Below are 15,819 nucleotides of genomic sequence, written 5' to 3'. Positions count from 1 at the left end.
AGTTGTGGTGGTAGTAGTAGTGGTAGTGGTTGTAGTAGTTATAGTGGTCGTAGTTGTAGTAGTTATAGTGGTCATAGTTGTAGTAGTTATAGTGGTAGTAGTTGTAGTCGTTATAGTTGTAGTGGTAGTAGTTTTAGTGGAAGTAGTTGTAGTGGTAGTGGTTGTAGTAGTTATAGTGGTCGTAGTTGTAGTAGTTATAGTGGTCGTAGTTATAGTGGTAGTAGTTGTAGTTGTAGAAGTAGTTGTAGTGGTAGTAGTTGTAGTGGTAGTATTTGTAGTAGTAGTTGTAGTGGTTGTGGTGGTAGTAGTTGTGGTGGTAGTAGTTGTAATAGTAGTTGTAGTAGTTATAGTGGTAGTGGTTGTAGTAGTTGTGGTGGTTGTAGTTGTAGTGGTAGTAGTTGTTGTAGTTGTAGTTTCCTAGGTTCGAGTCTTTATTTAACAGAACTCCTCTTTGAGTTTTTCCGCCGCTCAGTTCTGGGTTGTTTTTCTATGTACCTGGTTTTACCTGGACTACAGTCTACATACCATCGCTTCCACTCCTTGACAGTCCTGTACAGCAAGTGAACGCCCTGGAGATCACACCTGATCGCAGCCTCATTGCTGCCACTGGTGAGTCGACAACACGACGGCCTTAAACTTAAATCATCCATGTACAGTGGATGTGTCACCTTTCCTGTTCAGTTCAGATTGGCGAAGGAAAGACCTTGCATGGCGAAGGATGCCCAGCTGGCTTTGGAGGCTAGGAAATATGGTCTGCCCAAAAAAGGTCACTGCTGATGGCGGACCAAAAGTTTGATTGACTTAACCTCTTTAAGTGGTTTGCTGAGGAAGTAGGGTTTGTCAGACGTTCCTTTCGGAGAGAGAGAGAGAGTGTGTGGGATTTATCAGGGTTGAAAGACATATTTCCAGTGCTGGACTAGTTCCTGCTTCTATCAAGGTCTGCAGTGAGAGAAGAAGCTACTCTACTGCCTTCCTGCCTGTCTGACAGCAACGTGACTAACTTCACTTTGCTGTCGAAGATCTTCATCTTAGTTTTGGTGTTTTTCCTCTTTGACTAAATTTCCTTGAGTCTCGTGAATGTACATCTTACCTTTTGTACATCTTATGAAGTACATCTGCATCTTCCCCTCCTGTTATGGCAACTATGGACCCCAGATATGTAAACTTTTCAACCTATGATTGATGAATTGTTCTCCATGTTGTTGTTGTTTGTGTGTGTGGCATGTATGTTCCTACTCTCCCATATTCAGTGTGTAGCTCTAATAGGAATCCTCTAATCTCCTTTCTCTGTCAAGGCTGGAGTGTCCCCAAAAGCAGTGTCTTGGACCAAGTCTTGTTCCTCATCTTCACCAATGATATTGTTACAGACGCGGTGGTGGATGTTAGTTTACCGAGCGGTTTGGTATGACCACGTCTGCACAAGTTACCCGATTATACTCGAACGTTGCCGAGTCGCGCTACGCTAGGTCAATGAAGGAAAAGGATACAACGGCTGGGGTTCAAATGACACGACACCAAGGGTTCAGTTCTCAAGACCTCCGGAGGAGGTTATATTATGGCGGAAGGTTAGATTACAACTACAAGAGGGACATCATAGAAAGACAGGCACTTAGACACACTCTTATATTAACCCCAACAGACGACAGATAAACGGGACAAAAGGCTGACTCACACGGGGATTGATGGCAAGGAAAGGCAGAATCGATGGCTCCAGGTGCACCTGGGCTCAGGGCAGAATCGACCCGGTTCGGTCCGGTCCAAAGATGCGGGGAGGTATCGTCGCGCTGGGGGTGGCGGTGGCTTCCTCTGCTCTCCGTAGTTCAGGCGCATCTGACCTCACATCCGGTAAGTCGCCGCGTATATCCGGCGGGGAGTGACACGCCCTCGGCTCGTTAGCTCCGCCCCAGATGGAATCGGCCTGTTGCTTCTCATTGGGTGCGTGCGGGGGGGTTACCGGCTCCGCCCTTGACGAGGGGCTGACAGGGAGCCCCTTCGTGGTAACCCCGTGGAGCGCATGGTCATGGCGGCTAACCGAGCCGGTGTGAGGACGCACACTCCCCCCGCGCGCCGTTGTTGTAGTTGTTGTTGTAGCTGTAGTTGTTGTTGTTGTTGTTGTTTGGGGAAGAAGATGGGAGGAGGTATGGGAAGGTCCTAAACTCACTACTGGTGCCATATAATCACATTCTGGTGCAACGAAGAGTCAGAATTAATGGAAACGAGTCCTTAACTGACATAGACTAAGAATAACTAGCAAGATGTCCGAAAGTTGTCTACGTGAGATGCGGTGGACCTGGGCACGACATTTAATGGGGGAAAAAGGGGAAGGTCGGTTCTACAGAGTGTTATTTACAGGCAATGGGACTAGGGAATGGGGGATTGGGGATAGTTGGGGAGTATTGGGGAAATAGGGGAATATTTACAAGCGGATATGGAGGCCAAATGCCATATTCGCAACATTGCACCCTTCTCTACCCTCGGGGCGTCCCGACCCGATAAATTTTTACCTACTTTAGTGTGGCACGCAGATGTAGTTCCCTCTACTATTAACTCTACCCTGAGTGCGACAGTTTTACAGATATTCACAAATGAGTAAATATGTCCCCCTGCGACGTTGCACCCTTCTCCTCACAGAAACACACCCACAGGATAACCGAATCCGGAAAGAATTTGCAAACTAAACATACAGCCGGTAGGGAGCATTATTTACACGACTACGCTGCTATTTACACTACGATCCAGGACCTGTTTTTGGAGGGACACATGCAGATGTTATGCATAGAGAGAGCACGCATGCCAGCATCGATACACCAACCCACGAGTGCTCTGTGGCCTACGGCCTTTAATAATGTGCAGAGCACCCCTTCCAAGCATCAAAAGCACCACCCCATCACACAGTGAGCACCATCCGGTGCACCAATAAAATGTTGAGTGATCATTGTGTGGTGTCGCAGCCGGCCGAGGTTCTGCCGCTGGTCTTGCCTTCGTGTGGTGCACTTGGCCTTCTTACTTCTTTCAAAAATAAAGAAAGGCGCCAACCGCGTCCATTTCTTTATTGTGGCCTTCAGGGGTGTCAACTATAAGTGGTTCACCTGTATGGCATAGGTGCCACGTTGACCCATAGGTCCATCCACGGGTGGTGCTCGGCCGCATAAGAACCGCGGTCCATGGTGGGTGGCCACAAACATTGCGGTCCATATGGTGTATCGATCCAGGCAGCAAACAGCGAAAGTGCAGGCCCACAACTGCGAAGCCAGCACCTCTCTCTCCTCTCTCTCTACCCCAAAGCCAGATCCTCGGAGGTGGGAGACAAAAGAAGCAGACAAGTGAGTAAGGTGGTAAGGGCGCAAAAGTGCACGCAATGTAAGGTAATGCACACTGGGGGCACATGGGAACCAGGTGAGACAGGTACGTTCCTACCGTACGCCCCCCCCCCCCCCCACCAGGTAACCTACATGGCCCCTCCCTTACCCCTTACTGTATCCACAAAACACAACACTACCCATAAACATCTACTTTACAAATCAACAAACATCCCTACTGTCTTCCCCGTTCCTCCCATATACCAAATTCGTCTTCTCTCCCTCCTAACCAATCAAATTTGCCATTTTCAACTTTCATCAAAATTTGCCATCTCCAACTCAACATCATAATTTGCTATCACCAATTCATCATCAGTCCCTCCTAGGGAGGTAGAGATGGAATCACCCCAATGTCTCATCCACGTCGTGATGCGTCTCACAAATCCTCACAGCAATTCTCATTTCTGCAACACAAACAAAGAAAACACAGGTGTGGAGTCATCATCATCACCACAGGTAAGTGGCTGCGTATGGTGCGACCGGTTCATCAATCCTAACTATTTCCTAAATGACTTTAACAACTTTACACTACCCGGGGTCTTTCTCCGGCCAAACCATTGGCCCTCTTACACTATGGGTTCTAAAAACCAATTCCCATTGGCCAAACTGTGGTGCTTTTCAATTTGGGGTCTCACTCCCCCGATTCATCTCCCGGTGCCCTCGCACAATTTCTGGGCTGTGGCGTGTACCTCTCCCAGCGGGTCTACCCACCTGCACACCTCCACCACTGCAGTTGCCTCCGAGCTTACCTGCTCCTTACCCTAACCTAACTACCTGGGGAAGGCCCTCTGGCGCTCTCCCCACTCGGTGCCCTCTCTGGCACTGGGCTGCCCGATCCACACCCGGGATCCTCAGGCACCCACTCACAACTACCGGCTCCCAGAGCCCACCTGCGGCCTCACCTGGCCGACATCCTCACAGTGGTGGAGTGCCCAACCAACTACACACACTAACAGGCTACACGCCCAGCCATTTCCACAACACTAATGCACCCATCCACAACACCATTCTGCAACCGCACCACAAATGCCAATATCCAACCACAATTTACCTATACCCTCTACCTAACACTTACACTACCCGCCCCGGGTACTCGTGAAAGGGGTCCACTCTTCCCCCATCCACACCTTCGCACCATGCACACCACTCCGTACCACTTACTCCAACTCTCTCCACACACCTGTACTTGCACACCTGTGCTCTCACACCTGGTGCCACCTGCACCCTTCTCTCCCCAAGCGCATTCGCGCTGATCCACAACACTCACTACTCATACACTGCTCCACACACCTGTCCAGTTGCACACCTGTGCAATCACACCTGTTCAATTCTCACACACACGGCATCATCTCAGCTAACTACTCCCTTCTGAAACTTGCGCTTCCCGGTCGTCCCTTTAAACTATTGCGCTCCCTCGTCATTATCATCCATACTAATCTACCTGCGTCCCCACTACAGGTATCAGTCACTAACTAATCTTAACGTCACCTAATGTCAATCTCTTCTAGATCCCTACACACAATATAACCTAACCCACCCGGGCTAGTTTTCACTGCCATACACCCCATAAGCTATTGCGCATTTGCCCCACCATGGGAAGGGTGGCAGGGATGCCACCCTTACCCACCGGGCCCATCGCTCACTACCAATTTTGCACATCAAATTTCAACAAATCAAAAATTTGCCAATCACTACCCATCATCTGCCAATCACTACTGCCAATCCCTTGCCAATCATCAAATTTTGTTTTTCTCTAATTTTGGGTCCAAAACACTAACCTCATCACCCAGTCTACTCACTAATGCCTCTCGGTGCGCCAATTCCTGTCCAAAGCCCGGCTTCGTAAAGCCAAGCCATGAATGCGGGTTGTTCTGTGCCAGCGGCTGGATGCGTCCGGCATTCGGTGCAGGGACGGGGGCTTACCCGTGCCGAGATCCCACGCACCATCTCGGCACGGAGCCATCCAATGTCCCGATCTCGACCTGCCGGACTGCCTCAACAAAAAGTGGTCGCCATGACGACCCTTTCTATCGGGCTGCCCGCTCCGCCTAGTGGAGCACGGACGCGGCCGTTCAAAGCGAGGCCCAGCACGCACCGAGGGCCCGCTTCGGCTAAAAGTCGACCTAACCTCTAACCTGGTTACCGTCGATGCTTCACCTGGATTCTTACACCCCGCAGCCCGTTCCTTGCTCACACCTCCAGCCGTTTCTATGCTCCTCGTACCTTTCCTTACACACCCAGGTACTCTCATTCCACTCACAGACTTGGTCACACACCTGACCACCGAACACCTTGGCACACATTCGTCACTCGCACACCTCACCAATACACCTCTTCGCGCCCCCTCCTCGGTCACCTCCTCTGTGACAATCACAGGTGTGCCCTCACTCGCACATCCTACCACGTGCCTCACTACCAATTCCAGCGTGCATTCCCACTCACGCTCTACCATTCCAGGTGTGCTTCCTTTCTCACCTGTCACCACCAACTCACGCTCCGTGTCACTCTCACTACTCTCACCTCCATTCTTGACAGCGCACTCACCCTTACTCTTGACAGCGCACTCTTTCCTCATGCACCTGTCCGTCACACACCTTTCTCGCGCACACTCTCCCGTTACACCCTCTGTAACACTCACCACAGGTGTGCATTCTTCCTTGCCTTTGACAGCGCACTCTTTCCCCATGCACCTGTCCGTCACACACCTTTCTCGCGCACACTCTCCCGTCACACCCTCTGTAACACTTACCACACCGCGCTTCCATGTGCCCCCTCGCACACGCGCTACGACCGACTCACTCTCGCCAGCACCCTCACTCCTTGGTACGCACTTTTTCCTCACACACCCCAGAGTCGGACTTTCTTGCACACCTCCTTTTTCGCACACCAGACCTGTCGCACACTTCACCAACGGCCTCTCACGAACACCCGGGTCCATCTCGACCCCCAAGCTTCTTAAATCCCCTAGCGCATCATACGCACGACCATATTGGTCACCACTTACACCGGGTCCTCTTCCTCTTCGCTTCTCCTCCATCACCTGCGAATCCCTCATCCGGTCAATGAGCACATCATCACGATCCGAACACAGACTTTGGACCAATTCTTTTACTTCCTCCTTTATCTCCTTCTTATCCCCTCTCCGTCGCTTCTTAATTTCGCTCATCCCTTCTTCCACTTCTTCTAATTTCTGCTTCACCTCTTTTATTCCCCGGTACGTCTCCTCAAGCTCGTCCTCCAAGGCTACCTTGACCGTTTCCATGTGCGTCCTCACCTGCCGGTCCTTCGTCTCCATTACCTCTATCACCTCGTCCAGCCTCGTTGTCAGTCCCTCACGTACCATCTGACATTCCCTCTTCGTCGCTACCAAGTCATTTTTTAGGTCATTTTGTGTCGCTTTTAACCCTCCTATTACCGCAGTGTTCCTTTGTACCTGCTCCACTAACTCCGTCTGTCCCACCGTCAGCTGCTCCACCTCCTGCGTCAGGTCCTCTATGCCCCCTTGTAACTTTACAGTCCCCTTTCTCACCTCCTTCTCCATGTGCTCCTTACAGTGCCTCACCTCCTCGCGCACTCCTCCGACCTCCTCACTCACTCCTCTTCTGATCTCCTCTCCCATCACTTGCATCTCCTGCCCAGATGCCACCCTCATCTGCTCCATTTCCTCCCTGTGAGCATCCAGTTTGGTTTCTACCCCCATTCTGACCCCCTCTATCTGCTGCCCCATTTGGTTAACTTCCCTTTCCGCTTGGTCCCTCATGTCCCTCAATTTGCCTTCCATACTGTTTTCTAACCCTATTAACCCATTTCTCACCTCTTTTATCCCGTTGTCTAACCCCTCAAAATTATTGTCTAACTTCCCAAATTTCTTGTCTAACTTCTCAAAATTATTGTCTAACTTCCCAAATTTCTTGTCTAATTCCTCAAAATTATTGTCTAACTTCCCAAATTTCTTGTCTAATCCCTTAAAATTATTGTCTAACCCCTCAAAATTATTGTCTAACTTCCCAAATTTCTTGTCTAATCCCTTAAAATTATTGTCTAACCCCTCACTGGTACCCCTCGCTTCGTCCCTCATTACCCCCATTTGGTTTCCCATTACCCCCATTTGGTTTCCCAACCGCTCACTATCAGCCCTCATTCCCACCATTTGTTCCATAAGGGCCCTCATTTGCAGGAGGAAAAGGTTCGAATCCACCAGGGGCGCTGCCACGGTCGCGGGCGCGGTGACCAGCGAGGCGCCATTTTGTGCGTCTGCTACCCTCGCTGCTTCGCTCTCCTCGCGTCCCTCAATTTGGTCCTGGACCGACCCTGCCTCACTCTCCACTACCGGACCCCAGCCGACTTGGTCTGCCATAGCGCGACTTTCAAAATTCGGGTTTTTATTTCCGTATAACAAAATCAAATTTCGCCGTTATAATTTCGTCGAGCGCAGTAAACGCGCTCCGGATCGATTCTACCTCCCAAAGTTTGGGCCTAACAAATTTAGTCCCGGGTCCGAATTCCACTCCTCGACACCAATTGTTACAGACGCGGTGGTGGATGTTAGTTTACCGAGCGGTTTGGTATGACCACGTCTGCACAAGTTACCCGATTATACTCGAACGTTGCCGAGTCGCGCTACGCTAGGTCAATGAAGGAAAAGGATACAACGGCTGGGGTTCAAATGACACGACACCAAGGGTTCAGTTCTCAAGACCTCCGGAGGAGGTTATATTATGGCGGAAGGTTAGATTACAACTACAAGAGGGACATCATAGAAAGACAGGCACTTAGACACACTCTTATATTAACCCCAACAGACGACAGATAAACGGGACAAAAGGCTGACTCACACGGGGATTGATGGCAAGGAAAGGCAGAATCGATGGCTCCAGGTGCACCTGGGCTCAGGGCAGAATCGACCCGGTTCGGTCCGGTCCAAAGATGCGGGGAGGTATCGTCGCGCTGGGGGTGGCGGTGGCTTCCTCTGCTCTCCGTAGTTCAGGCGCATCTGACCTCACATCCGGTAAGTCGCCGCGTATATCCGGCGGGGAGTGACACGCCCTCGGCTCGTTAGCTCCGCCCCAGATGGAATCGGCCCGTTGCTTCTCATTGGGTGCGTGCGGGGGGGTTACCGGCTCCGCCCTTGACGAGGGGCTGACAGGGAGCCCCTTCGTGGTAACCCCGTGGAGCGCATGGTCATGGCGGCTAACCGAGCCGGTGTGAGGACGCACACTCCCCCCGCGCGCCGTTGTTGTAGTTGTTGTTGTAGCTGTAGTTGTTGTTGTTGTTGTTTGGGGAAGAAGATGGGAGGAGGTATGGGAAGGTCCTAAACTCACTACTGGTGCCATATAATCACATTCTGGTGCAACGAAGAGTCAGAATTAATGGAAACGAGTCCTTAACTGACATAGACTAAGAATAACTAGCAAGATGTCCGAAAGTTGTCTACGTGAGATGCGGTGGACCTGGGCACGACATTTAATGGGGGAAAAAGGGGAAGGTCGGTTCTACAGAGTGTTATTTACAGGCAATGGGACTAGGGAATGGGGGATTGGGGATAGTTGGGGAGTATTGGGGAAATAGGGGAATATTTACAAGCGGATATGGAGGCCAAATGCCATATTCGCAACAATATTTCTGATTCACTGAACAATCCCGTCCATGTATTTGCTGATGGTTCCACCCTCTGCCACATAACTTATCGTTCTTCAGACAGACAGACAGGCAGGCAGGCAGTAGGGTAGCCTCTACCCTCGCTGCAGACCTTGATATAATCTTCCGGCCTGACATTGCTCGTAAGAGAAAGAGGTTGAATGGCTGACAGGGAGGGAAACATCAAATAAGAGATCAAAATTAGTAGTTGGGCATGGATTGGTCATGTGTTGTGCATCCTTTGACCATCCTTTGACCATCCTTTTTAGTTAGTAGTTGTTGGAGTTGGTAGTAGTAGTTAGTTAGTAGTTGTAGTTGTAGTTAGTAGTAGTTAGTTAGTTAGTAATTAGTTAGTTAGTAGTTGTAGTTAGTTAGTAGTTGTACTAAAAATTAGTAGTTGGGCATGGATTGGTCACGTGTTGTGCATCCTTTGACCTTTGACCTTCCTTTGACCATCCTTTTGACCTTCCTTTGACCATCCTTTGACCCTCTGCTCACCTTCACTCTTTCATTCCCCTTTTCTCCCGCCTCTGGATCAAGATATTCCGAAAAGACCTTATGGTAAGAGATGGGTTAAATGGCCAAGAGAGACCTGGCGATGTACTGTCGAGAAGGAAATGAAAGGAATGAAGGTCACCTGGAGCAAAATCAGCACGTGGGATCAAGACCGACAAAAGTTCACAAGACGTTCCATGTCAGGCAGTGTGATTAGATGACAAGCAAGCACAAGCAACAAGATAATTTTGTATAAGATATTTCAATGCGTAATAAAAGTTGTCAAAGCAAGAACTACTGCAATATTCCAACATTAAGTTTTGGATATATCAATATTTAAAAAGTTTGAGCAAGAATGGTAAAATATGGCCAAGAGAGACCTGCCAAAATGATTAAACTGCCAAAATCTCGGCTCTCTGCTCACCTTCACTCTTTCATTCCTCTTTTCTCCCGCCTCTGGAACAAACTCCCTCACTCCCTTCAATCCCACTCCTCCCTCCAGGTCTTTAAAACAGCTGTTCACCACCATCTCTTATCTTCCCCCATCCAAAACCTCGATCTTTTCTACCCCCACTAATTCAACCCAGATCCACTTTTTTGAAATTCCAATTTCTTTCCTGGAAGTCCTTGCAGTGCCCATGTGTGTTATACCTCTCCCACCTCCCCCCAAGCCCTCTCCCTCCCACAGATATCTCGATGTCCCTGCTCTCAAATGTTGTTTGTGTTCTTCCCCCTCTCTCCCCATCTTGTCATCCGCTCCCCTTATTATATGTTTTATGTGTCGGTTTCACTTTTTGTGTGATTAATGTTAGCTCTTTCACGAGCCTCGATCTTGTATACAAAAAAAATTAAAAATATATGGAGAGTATAAGACATGGACACTCACCTTTGCTGACATTCAAAAGTTTAGGCTCATGGTGGAGATATCCATTCTTATAGGCAATATACAGGTGAGATTCCATCATTTGTTTTCCTGACTTGAATCTCAAAATCCTGAGACCAGAAATCATATGAAGGATTGGCGACACCATTTTCAACACCGAAATGAGCAACGTAACAAACAAACTACAGCATTTACTTGAGTTAACCTCTGAAACTTTGCAAGATTCCAATATTATTGTTTGCAGCTGGATGTGCGCAGTCGCTTTCGGAGTAGTCGTTCACAGCCACGAGGGAAACACTAAAACGTCGTCGTTCATGACGATGCATGCATATATTTGTAGATTGAAATTTTTCATGCATATACTTGACAACACCAGAGGCTGCAGGTCTGCGAGAACAACTGGGTCAGGAGAATTGCGGGAGTGAAGAGGATGGATGAACTGAGGGTGGAGATTGGTGTGCAGACGGGATTGGTAAAAGCCGGATGAAGTGGGCTGGACACGGTGCAGATGGAGGAAGAGAGAGTGGCAAAGAGAGTGGAGTGGCCTAAATTCCCACCTTCCAATTGTAAAGGATGTTAAAAACAAAATACCAATTTCTGACATTCCCACTCTAGCATGACTATAGCTAAAGTTGCAGAGAATAATTGGACAGGGCAACATGGGATAGAGAAATTGTACGAGGTATATCTTGCGTGATTCTTTCTGGCCGAAATGGTCGCGCACTTTTTTTGTCCAGGTTATCAACATATCCGCATGTACGACCTGAACTCGAACAACCCAAACCCAGTCATCAGCTACGATGGGATAAGTAAAAATGTGACTTCTGTGGGATTCCAGGAAGATGGCCGTTGGATGTACACAGGTGGAGAGGATTGTATGGCACGCATTTGGGATCTCAGGTGAGATTCAGAACCACTCGACATCTGTTGTCTCTTCCTTTTGCTCTCGAGCCCAAATAGGTATTTACCGGGAATCCAAGAACATCGATGTTCTTCGTGCTTCATTTGTATTTTCCTGCCTTTTTCCTGTGTTTCCGTCCACTGTCCTGCATGGAATCAGATATATATATATATATATATGTATATATATATATATATATATAATCAGATATAGATATATATATATATATACATCCAAGAACATCGATGCATTCAGAAAGTATTCAGACCCCTTCACTTCTTTCACATTTTGTTATGTTGCAGCCTTATGCTGAAATCGTTTAAATTCATTTTTTCATTCATAAAAAACTTTTTTTTTTTTTTTTTTAACGTAGAGGTATCAAAGAGGTGAAACCCATCGAGAAACCTTTTGTTCAAATTTTGTTGAACATGCAGTGATAATTGTTGTTTAATGACTGGACTAGGAGGGGAGAAGTTAAATTGCTACAACCGTTACAAATTGTCATGTGACCGTTAGTCTCCCTGTCAAATTTGGTTGCGATTGGATAAGTAACGACCAAATGTATCTCGGTTCGACAGACAGACATACAGACACCAAATTTCGTATTTAGTATGATAGATATTGTTACGGATAAACAGGAGGGTGTTCAGGGGGTTTGAAAGAACCCACTCCTAAAACCAGAAATGTTACAATTCTCCTTTTTTCCGCTTTTGGGTGTCGTCTGTGGATAACTCCGAGAGGACGGCATGTCTACTGGACCCTAGACACCGTTTGCAACTATTAACTCTGGCCGGATCCTCCCGCCAAAAGTCAGTTTACCATACCGGTGAGCTAAGCAAGACAAATGGGGACTGTCCTGGTGGTTATGTCACAGACCCGAGTCAGTCTGGTGAGCAAAACCAACTTCACGTAACCGTACCTGAGATCGAACTTTGGTAATAAATCTGAGCTGGCCAAATGCCACAGCAGTCGTATGTCGCCATCAAAACAGACCGAATAAGTCAAGACAGTTTCTTAAAGAAATGGCCTTTATTGCCCGTAACAAGAAACAATGGGCAAGCATTTACAATAACAGGCCAAGCAGGTATTTACAGGCAGATGAGACAAGGAAATTGCATATATGCACAATAATTACAGCACTCGTACATTCCACTTACCCCTATGCGAACATTCCCTCCCCGGATCCTTATCTGCAATGACTCAATACTTGACAGCACATATGCCGGCATAATGCATCCAATAGGAAAGGGAGAGATTGGTAAAGAATGATGGGATGGATGATTGGCGACGAAGATGAGCTGGTAAACAAAGAAATAGGGTAAATGACGGACCCCCTGCACACCTTACAATTGTTGACTCTGGTTCCCTCGTCCTGACTGAAGCTCGGATGCTCCGATCTAGCTCATATCCTGTACCTCACACAGCTGCGGCCTCGGTGCCTCCTGACAGCATAAAAAATGCATCTCCGCAAAAAGGAATTCTGAAATGATTAAAAATTATAGTTGGGGTTCCTTACAACACAATCGCAATGCAGATCTATCAACACCGATTTTAGACTGTTAAACTAAACAATATAACGATGAAATAACTGCTTAACTATGGGAGGATTTATTTGGAACTCATAACCACAACACTGAAGGATTTATGTGGATTCTCATAACCACAAAAATATCAAACTTGTCTCGAAGGATTTACCAAGTCACGATCAAGTTGTTGATAAAACTACAGCTATTCATTAATAGCCTTCCAAATGGGGCTGTTTTTTTTTACCTGCCAAGCATGGCCTGGTCTACATGTAATGCCAATCTATAATGCTACCTATAAACGCCCATACTCCCATAAACATGAAAAGCAACGCAGAAGAATGAGAACTCGAAACCCTCTGATGTGATATGAAGTGATTAATGAGGTTGTACTGTGTTTTTTATGGGGAGTGCATTTAAAACATTTAATATTTTGACAGATCTCGGAACCAGCAGTGTCAACGTATCCTGCAGGTGAATGCCCCAATCAACTGTGTGTGTCTGCATCCTAACCAGGTAACCACTCACTTTAAACAAGGTCCATATACATTTATGTGCTTATCCCAACTATTCCAGTTGGATTGGCTTCCGAAAGCCTCTACAAAAGCAGATGATTGTTTTGCACTGTAATATCTCTTGCTGCTTCTTTAATGACCCTGATTAATCTCACCTTGTGGGGTCAACCAAAGCGGGTGTTTGACTCGTCCTTCAAAAACCGGCTGGCCAGGACAGCCTGGTGTTGGCTTAGCCTGGTGCTCCTTCAAAAGCCTGGTGTTGGCTTAGCGGTTAGGGTGCCGGCTTGGGATCCTAGGATCCTGGGTTCGAATCCCGGTCGATCGCTGAATTAACGCCAGGGGGGTTGACTCAGCCTGTCATCCTTCCGAGGTCGGCAAATTGAGTACCAGCTTTCTGGGATGAATGATCACGGTGTGTACCCCGATTTAGAATAGGTACACCGTATCCCTGCGCATCGTAAGAGCGTGACCAAGGGTTGGTGTCAGGAAGGGCATCCGGCCATAAAAACATTGCCTCAAACAGGGAACCATGATTGTCATGGGGCCCGCAAGGCTAACCCCCGCTCTAGCGGGGAAAATGACCTTAAAACGATCATTCATATTCATTCTTTCATTCAGGACAGACATTTGACTGGAGCTGATTTAGGCAGGAATTTTGGAATTCGGCCAGGGTGCCAGCGAAAACGTACCTACTCTTCCCAAAAAATACTGGGCCAAGATATTTAACGTGCACAAACTAATACCATGAGCAGACAGGTCCCCAGCTTAATGTCCGCCCACGGCACGGCACACTTTGTGATGCGAAGGCCTGCCTGCGACGCACCAATCAGATATTTTATAGTCGAGCCTTAAATGTCACCCAGACTAGGCAGCTCAAAGTGCAATGAAGAACGAGTCTTTCTGGAAAGGCGATCTCTGCACCATCCTGTAAAACCATTTGCACCACAATATCTAAAGATTGGCGATTTGGAGCACATTATCTTGCAAAGGTGTAGTAGTAGTACAACATTGTAATAACCTTTTATTAGCTCTGCACTCTGTGTTGCTAATGTTTCACCATGGCACAAGTTGCTCATGTAAGCAAATGAATAAGCATGAAGTTGATGAATTCCCTCAAAACAAATCACCTTGTAGTAATCACCTAAAGCTTATTGTCTGCAATTCTGTGGTTTAACGCCCTGTATACGTATCCACAAGTTTAAGCAGGCCTCACATCCACTCATCCAAATATTTAGCCTTGCACATCAATGATCGGGTATTGTAATGTGAGTGTGTCTGTGGCGCTTTATATGCAGACCAACTTGAATATAGTGCCGTCTGCCAGACTACTTTAATTTGTTGCACCCCAAGCAACCTTAAGCATAATTTGACACGAAGTTTTCAATGTAACCATAATATTTTTACAGGTAATTTAACCATAACTTGCTTTTAGACCTTGACTGTACATGTTGAAGTTAGAGCCGATTAATCCTGTGTTTTATAATTTTGTTATACGATTAATCCGTTTCTGCCTTTGTTATTAAGGTAGAGTTTTTTTTAAAAATAAGTTTCGTTTTTAAGAAGTTTCTTTGTTTTAGAAGTTTAAATTTTTTTTTTTAATTATTATTATTTTTATTATTTAGTTTTTTTTTAAAATATATATATTTTTAATTTTAACTTTTTAGTTTAAGAAGTTTTCTTTTTAAGAAACTTTAAGAAGTTTTTAAGAAGTTTCGGGAACTGAGTGGCGTGCTGACGAGGAGGGGAGTGTCGTTGAAGCTGAAGGGAAAGGTGTATGCTGCATGTGTGAGAAGTGTTATGATTTATGGGAGCGAGACATGGGTCATGAACGTAGAGCAGCAACGAAGGCTGGAAAGGGTGGAAATGCGAATGGTTCGGTGGATGTGCGAAGTATCGTTGAGAGAGAGAGAGAGGAAGACAAATGATGAATTGTGAAAGATGATGGGAATAGAGCCTGTGATTGATGCTGTGAAGAGGAACAGGTTGAGATGGTTTGGTCACGTGTTGAGGAAGGATGAAAGTGACTGGTTGAGAAGAGTGATGGAAATGAATGTAGAAGGAAGTAGAGGACGGGGAAGACCGAGAAAGACTTGGCTAAAGATGGTCGAAGAAGAAATGCGGGCAAGGGGGTTAACATGGGGAGATGCAGAAAATAGGGCAAAATGGAGAAGATTCTCATGGGGCCCACAAGGCTAACCCCCGCTCAAGCAGGGAAAATGGCCTTAAAATGCATGTTGTTGTTGCCTTTGTTATTAAGGACCCTATTTTTTGTTGTCAAGGACCCTATTTTTCTTACCTCTATTCCTTATCCAAGTTTATTTGAGTGTGATTAGTAGCCTGCTAGTTCACGTATAAATAGGTTTATACTTTATAATGATTGGACAGATTGACTTTTGCAAAGTGCAAACCATGACCAACATATTTTCCAGAAGGTGATTTGTTTGGCCTGCATGATCCCAAAGGAGCACGGAATGCTAATGTAACGATGCTGTTTCAGTAATCAAGT

The 15,819-nt window shown here is 46.9% G+C and overlaps 1 protein-coding gene across 1 annotated transcript in view; it reads left to right on the top strand.

Annotated features, from left to right (window-relative positions):
* The window catches only part of MLST8 (MTOR associated protein MLST8), a 31,716-nt gene that overhangs the window by 1,733 nt on the left and 14,164 nt on the right, over positions 1–15,819 (top strand). Inside the window, exons 2-4 of the mRNA XM_068127034.2 lie at positions 558–609; positions 11,112–11,274; positions 13,239–13,314. Coding sequence (XP_067983135.1) covers positions 558–609; positions 11,112–11,274; positions 13,239–13,314 — 291 coding nt within the window. The remainder of the gene's footprint in view (positions 1–557; positions 610–11,111; positions 11,275–13,238; positions 13,315–15,819) is intronic.

Source organism: Myxine glutinosa, chromosome 10 (assembly GCF_964187855.1).
Source record: "Myxine glutinosa chromosome 10, kmMyxGlut1.1, whole genome shotgun sequence".
Taxonomy (NCBI): Eukaryota; Metazoa; Chordata; class Myxini; order Myxiniformes; family Myxinidae; genus Myxine; species Myxine glutinosa.
This window is presented reverse-complemented; position numbering and strand designations above follow the sequence as displayed.